At 43.2% G+C, this 13,250-nt stretch overlaps 1 protein-coding gene across 1 annotated transcript in view; it reads left to right on the plus strand.

The window, feature by feature from the left end:
* tenm1 (teneurin transmembrane protein 1) overlaps positions 1-13,250 on the plus strand; it is a 180,394-nt gene that overhangs the window by 42,488 nt on the left and 124,656 nt on the right. Inside the window, 1 exon segment of the mRNA XM_048234047.1 lies at positions 5,564-5,803. Coding sequence (XP_048090004.1) covers positions 5,564-5,803 — 240 coding nt within the window.

Below are 13,250 nucleotides of genomic sequence, written 5' to 3' on the forward strand. Positions count from 1 at the left end.
TTGACCTATTAAATGATAATAATTTGATATTCGAATGAATCTGATACACCTTAAATTTGTCAGTGTAGAAGCATTACATCTTACTATGCACTTATTCATGTCTCCTCATGCCTTACATGTATCATCCACATTTCAGCAATGAGTATTTCTGAAAGCATAAATCATTTGAAGTACATAAAGAGTGGTCTTCATGTAAATCTCTACATTTTAGTGACACCCACAAACTCTGCTGGAAATGGCTGTGAATTACAATTATTGGCCATTACACAAGAATAATTTCCAATATGCGTTGTTACTGTTTTGTTTCCTGGCAATATATCCTGAGTAACAGGAATACTGAGGAAATGTGTCATTGGGAACTTAGCCATAAACTAATGTTCTGTATAATATAAGTATTCTATCTGCCTTGGCCTTTTGTGTTGCTGCGGCGTCTGGTCTGACATTATTAAAAATGACACACCCCCATGCCCCCATCTTTGCTCCTGCCCTTCAATCTCATAAATGGAGTCTTTTTGTCATTGTTTTGTGTCCTCCCCCATACATATGTATTGTTTTGTTCCTTTTATTTGAACCAGGAAACACTGACACATAGACACCCTCACGCATTCGGTCTTGTCTGACGGAAGCACATACAAAAAAAAAAAACATGACTAGAAATTGGCTTTCTGCTTTCATTTATTGGTGTATTCAAATGATGCGCATGGAACAAAACATTCTGTTCCAGTTGCCCTGGAAACTGCATAAAATGAACAAGAGCCATTTGCAGCACGCTGCAGAGCTCCCTCAACCCGAACAGATTGAGAGGAGAGCAAGGCAGTGAGAGATCTGAGACATGCTGTTTGTCAAGAGTAGAGGAGAGAGAGAGAGGGAGAGAGAGAGAGAGAGAAGCGAGAGAGAGAGAGAGAAAGGCCAAAGAGGAGGCAGCTGAAAATGAAGGCACCCAGAACAGAGACGGAGGCAGGGGAAAGGACGCGTAGAGGGGAGACCGATGGGAGGAGATGAAAACGGGAGGAAAAAAGGCAGACTGACAATGGGAAGAAGAGAGAGAAAGAGAGAGAGATAGATAGAGACCACTGTAAATATTGACATGCAAAAGAGGATGATATAGACACCTCATTCCTTGAAAAGTAGGCTACTGTATGTCGCTATGTTCATTGTGGCTTGCTTAAACAAATTGACCTTTCATGTTCCTAAAACAAACCATATACCAGAAACCAGAAATAAACAGGGTGGAGAAATGCTGAATATCGAGTTATTTGCAATATTTCATATTTCACATATTTCAACATGACTTTGATATAGATAGCAAGGAATTCAGATACCTCTGAGTCCTAGCCTACTGTACATCTAACTGAACCTCTTCGAAATGAAGACATTTCATCAATCTATTTATACAGTATTGGACTCTTTCTCTCGTGCTCTCTCACTCCAGTAGGGGGATGCATGTGAGTCTTGCTGATGAATTACAACGAAGGAATAACTGCGACCATCCATCGGCTACCAAAACAGTGTGTGAGGTTTTCTGATTGAACCTAATGTTAAAACAAACACAGTCTCACTTTGAAAACACCAATATATTGAACCAAGGGGCCAATTTCTACAGTAGTTGTGTTCCAGCTTCCTTCAGGCCGAATGTGTGAGGGTGTCTGTGTGTCAGTACTTCCTGGTTAAAGTCCTACTTAAAGGCTCATCTGCTAGTGCCGTATGTATCATTTACTTTGTTATGTTGGCCCTTCCTTGGAAAAGTCATTGTATATGCATGAAGACACAAGGCTTCTAAAAGACAGACTCCACCAAAATAATCTGATTAGAGGCGGATATACTTCCCTGGCTGACTCTTAAGACGTGGTGACAGGCCACGATCACGGGCCCAGCTTAGACCAGACATCAGGCCACTCCGCAAATTTAGTTTGATGTCCGTGAGTTCCCAAATTCCCATTTATCTAATCCAGTTCCCTCCATCCATATACAAGCATACGAACTGACTGTGGAAAAAACAAACGACACCATTTTCAATGTTCCTTTTTCTTCCTCCAACACGCATACTGTAGGTGTTTTATGTGAGCCTTTGAGCACTATTCATTCCCCCCTTTGTGCTTGTCCAAGCAGGCGCTGATGACGGGTTGCAGTGTAAAGGCACTCTGAAGCCCACTGGAAAGAGGGGAATTGAGAAGAGAGGACAGAGAGAGAGAGAGAATATTTCACATATTTCAACATGACTTTGATATAGATAGCAAAGGAATTCAGATACCTCTGAGTCCTAGCCTACTGTACATCTAACTGAACCTCTTCGAAATGAAGACATTTCATCAATCTATTTTATACAGTATTGACTCTTTTCTCTCGTGCTCTCTCACTCCAGTAGGGGATGGTATGTGAGTCTTGCTGATGAATTACAACGAAGGAATAACTGCGACCATCCATCGGCTACCAAAACAGTGTGTGAGGTTTTCTGATTGAACCTAATGTTAAAACAAACACAGTCTCACTTTGAAAACACCAATATATTGAACCAAGGGGCCAATTTCTACAGTAGTTGTGTTCCAGCTTCCTTCAGGCCGAATGTGTGAGGGTGTCTGTGTGTCAGTACTTCCTGGTTAAAGTCCTACTTAAAGGCTCATCTGCTAGTGCCGTATGTATCATTACTTTTGTTATGTTGGCCCTTCCTTGGAAAAGTCATTGTATATGCATGAAGACACAAGGCTTCTAAAAGACAGACTCCACCAAAATAATCTGATTAGAGGCGGATATACTTCCCTGGCTGACTCTTAAGACGTGGTGACAGGCCACGATCACGGGCCCAGCTTAGACCAGACATCAGGCCACTCCGCAAATTTAGTTTGATGTCCGTGAGTTCCCAAATTCCCATTTATCTAATCCAGTTCCCCTCCATCCATATACAAGCATACGAACTGACTGTGGAAAAAACAAACGACACCATTTTCAATGTTCCTTTTTCTTCCTCCAACACGCATACTGTAGGTGTTTTATGTGAGCCTTTGAGCACTATTCATTCCCCCCTTTGTGCTTGTCCAAGCAGGCGCTGATGACGGGTTGCAGTGTAAAGGCACTCTGAAGCCCACTGAAAGAGGGGAATTGAGAAGAGAGGACAGAGAGAGAGAGAGAGAGAGAGGGGAAAGCGAGAAAGGAGAAAGAGAGAGAGAGAGGAGGGGGGGGTTGTAACAAAGGGAGTTAGTCATGAGTGAGCCGACGAGGCGAGGCAAGCCGGAGGAGTGTTTGTGTGTGTGTGTGTGTGTGTGTGTGTGTGTGTGTGTGTGTGTGTGTGTGAGTGAGTGAGTGTGTGAGCAAGTGCTCAGTACTCATTTGTGAGAGCGTGCTTCGGCGCTGCCGGCTGGGACTGCAAGGGGCAGTGAGGTGGGTCGCACTGAAGGACGGAACCACCGCCCCACTGTAATTAGGGCTGAGATGATTACTGGAGAGAGAGAGAGAGAGAGAAAGAGAGAGTGATGGAGAAAGAGCAGGAGGGAGAGGAGAAAAGAGCCAGAGAGAGAATGTGAGGGAGAGAGAGAGAGAGAGAGAGAAGGAAAGAGGGAAAAAGAAAGAGCAAGAGAGAGAGAGAGAGTGAAAGAGGGAGTGAGGGCCTCTTGCACACAGGCCCTTTAAAGAACACTTTACTCTGTCCACCTGTCCTCTGTTTAATGTGCTGAGGCTTTCGCAACACACACACACACACACACACACACACACACAGTGACACACAGCGAGACGGTGTGTAGGCTAGAGGAACTGAGGAGGGAATAGAATGTGAGCTGGCGATGTGGGAGGCTGAGCTCGGTCAGAGCTGTCTGGATACCATTTCGCATTGCACTGGCTGCCATCGCAGGAAAGGTCAGATGATTTGTCAGACAACAGTCAAACATCGCTGGCCTACAGATAGTAGACCACCCCAGACAGTGATGTTGGTCCTCTCTCTCTCTACGTCCCTGTTTGTCTGTCTGTGTGTGTGTGTGTTTGTGTGTGTGTGTGTGAGTTTGTAAGTGTGTGTGTGTGTGATGTGGGCTGGGTGAGTGTGTGTGTGTGTGTGTGTGTGTGTGTGTGTGTAGGTAAGAGATATAACTTTATTTGCCACTTTGTCACTGAAGTTTATCCTCACTCACTCACTCCTACTAACTCTCACTCACTCACTCTGAGTCACTGTTGATCCTTCCTGCACACAACCTCTAATTAAAACCTAAAAAGAGTTTCGGCTGAGGTTAGTGCGTATGCGTTTGCGTACGTGTGCGCCTGTGTGTATTGTGTGCTTGTCTGTGTCTGTATGTGTCTGTATGTGTGTGTGTCTGTGTGTGTATTAGTGCTTGTGTAAGGCTGTGGAATGTCTTGCAGTAAGTAATCCAGCAGCATTTGGGGCTTTGAGCTTCCCTCGCATCTTCTCCTGGGAGAGCACAGCTATGATTAGTCCCTCATAAATGCCATGAACTCCGTGCCGCAGCTCTGAATGTATCTAGTGCTCATTATTGTTCACGCAATACTCTATGTGGGAATGAGCAGGTTAGGGAAAGGAGTTAGAAAAGAACAGTTTGAGGTAAAGGAGTTTGAAAAGAATAGTTTGAGGTAAAGGAGTTAGAAAATAACAGTTTGAGGTAAAGGAGTTAGAAAAGAACAGTTTGAGGTAAAGGAGTTAGAAAATAACAGTTTGAGGTAAAGGAGTTAGAAAAGAACAGTTTGAGGTAAAGGAGTTTGAAAAGAGCAGTTTGAGGTTGCGTAAAGGAGTAAAAAAAGAGTAACTTAGTTAGGTAAAGCAATTAAAAGTGCAGGTTAGACAGGCAAACATAGATAGAATGTTAAATAAAGGGGTAAAAAAGGAACAGATCAAAGGTATGGAAGGAGGCAAGTTAAAGTAGTTTTATTGTTTACTCTATTCTCTCCATTTCTTCATATGTCTCTTGTTTCGTTTTCCATTGCATTGAGTTCAAAATAGTCTCTCTAGCAATCAGAAAACTATTGGCCAACTATAATTACAGTCATACTTTATACATTATGAATGTGCACATAAATGTGTTTGCTACTGGGAGTATATTAGGTCTACAAAATGGATGCTCTGCAGTTCTTCAGGCTGCGGTGTGCAGCAGTTGTGTGTTGTGCAGTGAAGAGAGGAGAGGACGTCCTTTCCTCTCGCTCTCCAGAGCCATGGGAGGCTCTCCTCACTAGTCGCCGGCAGGAACTCTGGAAGGCCCCCTACATTCGGCCTGAAATATTCATCTCTGATTAGTTTGTGTTTTTACTGCACTGTGTGTGAGGAGAGTGGAAGAGAGTGAAGTTCTGTCTCCACTTGATACGTTCTCTCTAATCTCTTATAAGAGACTTCCTCTGTGCACCCTAATTAATAAACATAAAATGTAACTTCAACCTTGCTGTCTCCCTCACTCTTTTCCAGATGAAGACCTCCTCCAAACACCTTAGCTAATAACCACAGAACGTAACACTAATGTTGCTGTCTATCTCTCTCCCTCTCTTGTTCCCAGATGAAGACCTCCTCCACACACCTAAGCTAATAACCACAGAACGTTACTCTAACGTTGCCATCTATCTGTCTCGTTCCCAGATGAAGACTTTCTCCACGCGCCCTCTTCCCAGCACTCGTATGCCGGCGGCGTGTCCGTGGGCGCTGGCTCCGACCCGGACACTGAGCCCGAGGGCCCGGCATCTCCGGACCACGCGCTGCACCTGTGGATGCAGGAAGTGAAGTCAGAGCACGGCGGCGGCTCCGCCCTCTCCAGCCGAGCCAACTCTATTCTGTCCCTCACGGACACCGAGCAGGAGAGGAAGTCGGACGTGGACAACGGTAAGACACCACAGCTGCACAGTTACTGACATTTAGCAGACGTTTCTTCCAAAGAGACGCTGAATCAAAATGGCAGGCTCAGTAATCAAACCCGAGGTCACCGATTGTCGGGCGGTGATGCTATGGCAGTTCTACCACGCCCGCAAATAAGTCTACAGTACGTACACGTGGAAACATATACAGCGCATGCATAAACAATACTACATAACATAAATAAATAAAACAACATACATAAAACAAGATGCACATACATATGCTGTAGGCTACAGAAGTGAGTACAACTGTGTGCAATATCACTCAGATATCCAATGATTCAAAAGGGTATTGCAATGACATTACTTCTAAATTTAACAGTATAGGGTATTTGCTTTTATGTAAAGTTTTATGTAAAAAACTTATGTAAAGTAAAATACAGGTCTCACTGGAGGGTCTCAATGCAATAAAAGTTAGTGCAGCTTTATTACTGAGATTGAAATCTTTTATTTTTCAGTGCTTCATATGTCCGCATTTATTTTTAAATGCCATTCTGACTTTTTTTTAGCTATTCAATACTTGAAGGATTGTATTTCTCTTCCTTTCTCTATATAATGCTCCAGAGATGTTGAATTCAATCCAGGCATTATACAGCACTTGACCAGCTTCTTTAGAAACTCTTGCTCAAGTAGAGCAATGTGCTTTGAATCATTATGATTATTTGAATGGTCTATTTTTTTCGAACGTACGCCCCACTGTCACGTCTGGTGTAGCTACTTCCATTGATTATAATGAAAGCTAATTGTTGCAGCAGACGCAACGTGAACGGAACACTTCAGTTACACGCCTGGTGTAGCTCAGCCCTTACACTCATGCAGCCCCATACCATGGCACTCACCTCTTTCCTTCACTGTCATACAATCTTGTACAAAGGCCATTTTCAGGTAAAAGCTTGAAACTTATTATTCAGTGGCAAAAAGTGAAGTAGGTGCTTTATGATAGACATTAGCTGCTCATCACTGTGAGTACTTCTCTTGTGCATGGCCAACTTTCAAGTTCAAGTTCAAAAATTTGAATCTTACTTTTTTCAATTGGGAAAAGTTAAAAGTGGATGCTTTTCAATGTATAGCTCCTCCAAGGTCTTTACAACATGCTTGGTACTGTAGATGACAAAAGATCCTTGACCACCATGTCTTTTTTGAATTCCTTTTTTTCTGAAGCAGAAAAAAATAGGTCATAATAGTTCCTTATTCTGCGGTGCAACATTACCTTTTTTGCTATGTGGAAGTTAATAAAAGATTCCACACGGTACTTTTTAGGAATAGCGAAAGTCCACGGACAGGTTCTTCTGCAGAGGTAAGGAAGTGGCATACTCATTATTGACGTGTGCTCACATGGGAGGCACACACACACCCCCGCATGCCGCATCGATGACGCAATTCTCGCCGCGCGCCGTGTGCACGGGACACAGACGCAGGACTATATTTGGGCCCTTATATGTCGGCCCTATGTGACGTTTGGACTCTCTTGTACATACTGATGGTTTACATGGTCAGACTGTTCTTTCACTTCTTTCTATTCAAGCATATGTGAACTAAGATTAAAATAATTGGTTTCTCTGCAGGAAGGAAGGGGAATTTGTGGCTTTTCTTTTCTGCTGTCATTGAGATGCTGAAATAGTTGCAGTGATTACAATTTCTAGTAGGGTGAGGGAATGTATAATTGTGAGTCTTCCTGGAAACTATACAATTTTTCATCAGTATTCAGTAAGTGCTTGCCTGCCTGTGTGTGTGTGTGTGTGTGTGTGTGTGTGTGTGTGTGTGTGTGTGTGTGTGTGTGTGTGTGAGTGAGAGAGAGAGAGAGAGAGAGAGAGAGAGAGTGTCTCTGTGTGTATGTGTTCAGTGACTGAGGACAAGTGTATTTGGATGAAAAAGTGTTTACATTTTTAATGATGACGTGCACTGAGAGAGGTTCATGAACAGTTTACATCCATTGCACTCTCACTCTCACACACAGACACACACACACACACACACACACACACACACACACACACACACACACACACACACACACACACACACACATTTATGATGTGAAGCTATCAGTGTTTCTCGGTCTCTCTCTCTTCTCTACCTTACTATATTGTGCTCTCTCTCTCCCTCCCTCTCTCTCTCTCCCTCTCTCTCTCTGCACCCCCTTTTCTCTCTCTCCCTCTCTCTATCTTTCTGTAATTCTCTGTCTGCCCACTCTCTCTCCCTCTCTCTGTCTCTCTCCCTCTTTCTCTGCCCCCTCTCTCCCTCCCTCTCTCTGTCTCTTTCTCCCTATCTCTCTCTGCCCCCCCTTCTCTCTCTCCCTCTCTCTGTCTCTCTTTCCCTCTCTCTCTGCCCCCTCTCTCTCCCTCTCTCCCTCTCTCTCTCTCCTCTATTCATCTGTTCCTCATGGCATGGCATTTCTTTGCAGTCCTATCTGTCTCCTCTTGCTCTCGGAATGTCTCCATATTGTCATCCCCCCTCCCTATTGGACTGTGCCCCCTATATGTACTATACAGTAGTCATGAGTTTGAAGTATTATGCCACACAGGCTTGAGTCTTTAACAATGGTATGTGGGTGGGTGTCTGTAGAGAGAGAGAGAGAGAGAGATAGATAGAGAGAGAGAGAGAGAGAGAAAAAGTAACTACATTTTACATATTGGTTTCTTATTTTCATATCTACTTAGCACATAATTACTGCTACTAGTCAAGGACGTGAGGGTTTATCATTGAGGCATCTACAGTTTAGTTTATAGATATGCGCACACACACACACACACACACACACGCACACACATACACACACACACACACACCCAGGTGGATGAGGTGGAGTGAAAGGAGGACAGTGTGGAACTAGTTATTGTGTCCAAGTCACGTCCACTTTTTGTACATCATAATGATGATAACAATGACGATAGCAGGATGCGTTTACAGACGGGAAAACTGACAGGCTTCTTTTAAAAAAATTATGAAGTATGATCTGTAGCCCACTGACCAGCCTGCAAGGTCCTGCTAAATGGTGTTGAATGTTTCTGGGCTCGATTCAGGCTTCTGATATTGCAGATTAAGATGTGTCCTGTGCTGTTATGATGCACAATGACACATCTATTATAATATGCACAATGACACATCTATTATACAAAATATGCACACCTTGCCTTGTGCCAACCTATTTACATTAAACTCCCATTTCAACGCACCGTACCACCCAGTCTCACACAATATTAGTTCAGCAGGACACAGAGCAACCACCACAAAACACACACATATTCCGCAAGGTCACGAACACACCGGTCACACTACGTTTTACAGTTTTTGTGAGCCAACACAATGGGCCCCATAACATTATTTCATTGTGTGTCATGCAAAATGCCATTCAGTATTTTTTTGTTTACTGCTATTTGGAATTCTGAGAAAGTGCTGTGTGCGTTGACTGTGAGAAGAGATGCAGCTCTCCTTGCTATGCATTCAGCCTCACTCTCTCTTCCCTTTTTATGGGTCTCTCGTCTATTGTTTTCAGCCAGTCTCCTTTGTGTTTCTGTCTTTTATAGGGTCGACTGTCGGGTTTTTCTTCTTTTTCTTCTTTTTCTTTTTTATCAGCCGCTGTCGGCAAGAGTGATGTTCTCTCGGACCGATATTTGTATCTGGAGACGTGTTGTATATTTTGCTTTGATTTAACAGGCCCAAATTAAAACTAATTACAGGGCCGAACGCAGGGAGTAATTCCACTTGTGCAGGCCGGTCTCATGAGCCTTCCAGATCATTTGTATCGACGATCCTTTGTTTGCTGTGGGTGTGGACTGTGCTCTGAGTGGCCATTAGGCATCACCACAGTAAATGGACTCTCATTGGACGTCATTATTCACCCCCTTGGAATAGAAATCTATCAGTGCGATAATAGAGAGCAACGTTTTTTTTCAGTGTGAAACACTATCATCCGGTGGACACCACACTACACTCCACACCACACCACACAGCGCAGCCTTGGCAAGGACATTTCACTAGCCTTTCTACTTTTCCCCTCCTCGTCTCCCATTCAGACACGTCCTTCAGCTGTGACGGTCATTTAGTGGACTCGATGGGTGCAGAAATGTTTGGCCGTGCGCTTGTATACACACACACACACACACACACACCCACACACACACATGCACACAAACACGTCCATTTAATCATCACTGAATTTCTCAGAAACGTATTGACAAGTCGCACAGCAAGATGTCTGCTTGCGATGATGAAAGTCTTGCCTTTTGTATGAGAGCTTTGTATGAAGAGGGCTCTTCTCGTCTCGTAACCTTGGTCCATGGTTGACATGGACACATGTCTTAAGACTTATGGACCGGTCAAGTCTGAATTGTGGCAAATCAATGAGCTTGTGCTCTTCCACCTACAAACGCAAAGAAAGATGGTGTAGATGGAGAATTAGAAGGAGCTCTCATTTTCCTGAGGCCACGGTCAAAAGCTCTATCTGCAGCATTGAGGAGCAGAAATAAAAAGGTGTGTGTTTCGATAGGCGGCCGCATTTTCTACTTGAGATGCTAAGGATATTTATTTATGTGTCCATTCAGATGTCTAACTTACAGACAGAAAGTCAATCTTCCCCTCCCTGTCCAGTTTAGATCAATGCAGAGCTTAACAGAATAATAGTTCCTCCTGTTTAAAGGTCCTACTCTTACTCTATATGCTTCAGAGCTCTCACTTCTCTCTCACTCTCAAAATCATTGTACTGAATGTCTGCAAATCTCAGAATCATTGCATGATAGAAAGTGACACTAATCATACACATTTCTAACCCCTCTCTCTCTCTCTCTCTCACTCTCCCTTCTCTCAAATGAATTTAAATTCATAATCTTATTCATTGTGTTAACATGTTTTGTTGCTACTGAGAGAGAGACAATCTTTCATGTGCATATGCAAATGCATGTAAATACCTATGTGTGAATCTTCAGCTTCGTGTGAACCTTGATAAGATGCACTGATTCAGTGCTTCTGGTAATAAGGTAGACACACTCAAACATAGACTCTCTCTCTCTCTCTCTCTCTCACACACACACACACACACACACACACACACACACACACACACACACACAAAAAACACACAAAAACACACACACCCATACACAAAACACACACACACACACACACACACACATACACACTACACAAATCGAGGGCAGGCTAATCCTGGCAACCATTTGTATGATTAGACACCGAGATGCCCTCAATAAGAACAGCAATATTCTTCACAACAGATTCTTCTATATCTCTCTAAATCACTCTTACCCTGTAGTAGCTTACAATAATTACACGGTTTATATGTTCAGCTCCTCCTCAGTCTGTTTTTATTCCACTAGGTCCTTTTATTTCATCAGACCTCGTGGAGTTACGCTCACCGCTCACCGAGGGCCGCTGCAGCATGGGTGTGTGTGTGTGTGTGTGTGTGTGTGTGTGTGTGTGTGTGTGCACGTGCCTTATCAGCATATGCGGTCGCTCTTACTGCTCTCCAGACAGTTGGCCATTAAGATGTGACATTGCGAACATTGATAATGTCAGCCGTCGGGGCTGCACTCCGACTGGCTGGGGCAAGGCGGTAGGAGGTAAGGGAGTGGGGGTGTGGGCGGAGGATGAGGGTGGGTGGAGGAGAGGAGAGGAGAGGAGAGGAGGCCCCAGCCAGAATGGCTCCCTTCCTGGCCGCTTCGCCGCCGCTGCTGCTGCCTCCTCCGTCTCTGTGCTGCTTAGTGTTAATTTCGTCAAACGAGACGAGAGGAAATATGTTCGTCAACAACCTTTTATTTTATGACTAAGACGAGACGATGACGAGACGGCAGTAATGTCCTGAAACACTGACTAAGACTATCTTAAGAAGCATTATTGTTGACCTAAAAAAAAGACTGAGACTAAAATGTTTTGTATGAAATAAAAACTAGGATAAAATCTCTCTTCATTTTCGTCTACAAAATGAGAAGACAGAATATCTAGCTGTTACGTTTTCAAAATATTCCGAATGAGTTCATACGCAACAGCTTTCCTGTAGGCTAGTCTACGTGCTGTTGCTGCAACACTGGAGATTTCTGCCAGAGTTAGCAAGCTAACTACCTAAGGTTTATGCCACAATGCTACATACCCAGAAGTTGAAGCTTCTCTCATACAAATTAACATCCCCAGAATGTCCATATCGAAAATGTTCATCATGTAATGTCAACTATTTAACTAGTTAGACTGATGATGCAAAGTTTGCTAGCAAGTAAGCTAATATGGAAAGTTCAAGCAGCAAGTTAGCTATGGCTAAGATGGAGAGTCTGTTTGGGGAATGTGTTGTGTTTAATATATCGCCATCTAGCTTCTAGCGGAGTAAAACATTAATACTTTGGTCTCGACAGTGTTTCTCAAACTTTTCAGTTTCAGGACCACTTAACTAAAAAAAAAGATTATACCTACTTCAACAGTAGCCTATAATTAGTCTACACTATAGGCCTACTCACTGAACCACCTTGCTTATTGTCTTTGCACTTTGCTTATTGTGTGGATTCATACTGTATGATTTAAACTGGCATATCTTACATAGACAGTGTTGCAGAACTGTTTTTTACATACAAGTTGGTTCAATATTGCAAACAACTCATCTATATTATATTTTACCACGCCTGCTCATGGACCACTTGGGATAGCTTATGGACCACCAGTGATTCCCCGGACCACACTTTGAGAAACACTGGTCTACGAATATGACAGTGGTCCAGTCAAATCTTTTACTGTCTATGGTCAAATCCCAGCCGAGCTATAACTGTAGCTCGACTTACCTGTGCATGTAAACATACTGACTGACAAAAAATCAGAATGAGTAATTATAACAGACGAGTAGCCCTGTGGACACACAATATTGTTGGAAAATTGAGATGTGTGAAACACTATTTGACTCAAATGGTAATCAGAAATAATTTGTTATAAAAAAAGACTAAAATGTGTTGACTAAAACTGACTAAGACTAAGATACCTTTAGTTTTCTTTTGACTAAAACTAGACTAAAATGATCTAGACTTTTAGTCCACTAAAACTTGACTAACAAAAATGATATTTGAATGACTAAATATGACAAAGACTAAAAAGGACATTTCGTCACAAGACTAAGACTAGAACTAAATTAAAAATAGGTGACAAAATTAACACTAGTGCTGCTGCTGCTGTATGCCCTGCACTGGCTACCTGGGGGGATATCATTGACATTTCCGCTGCCGACACACTGAGCGCTTCATTATGCCGGGGAGGAGTGTGTCCTGCTAATCCACCAATGAGCCGCTGCGCAAACAGCGCAGTTGACCTTTGCAATTACCGCGAATGGAGCTGAGTCAAGACGTGTGTGTGTGTGTGTCTGTGTGTGTGTGTGTGTGTGTGTGTCTGTGTGTGTGTGTGTGTGGGTTTTCTTTAGACAGTCTGTC

The sequence above is a fragment of the Alosa alosa genome, chromosome 2 (genome assembly GCF_017589495.1).
Source record: "Alosa alosa isolate M-15738 ecotype Scorff River chromosome 2, AALO_Geno_1.1, whole genome shotgun sequence".
NCBI classification, from domain to species: domain Eukaryota; kingdom Metazoa; phylum Chordata; class Actinopteri; order Clupeiformes; family Clupeidae; genus Alosa; species Alosa alosa.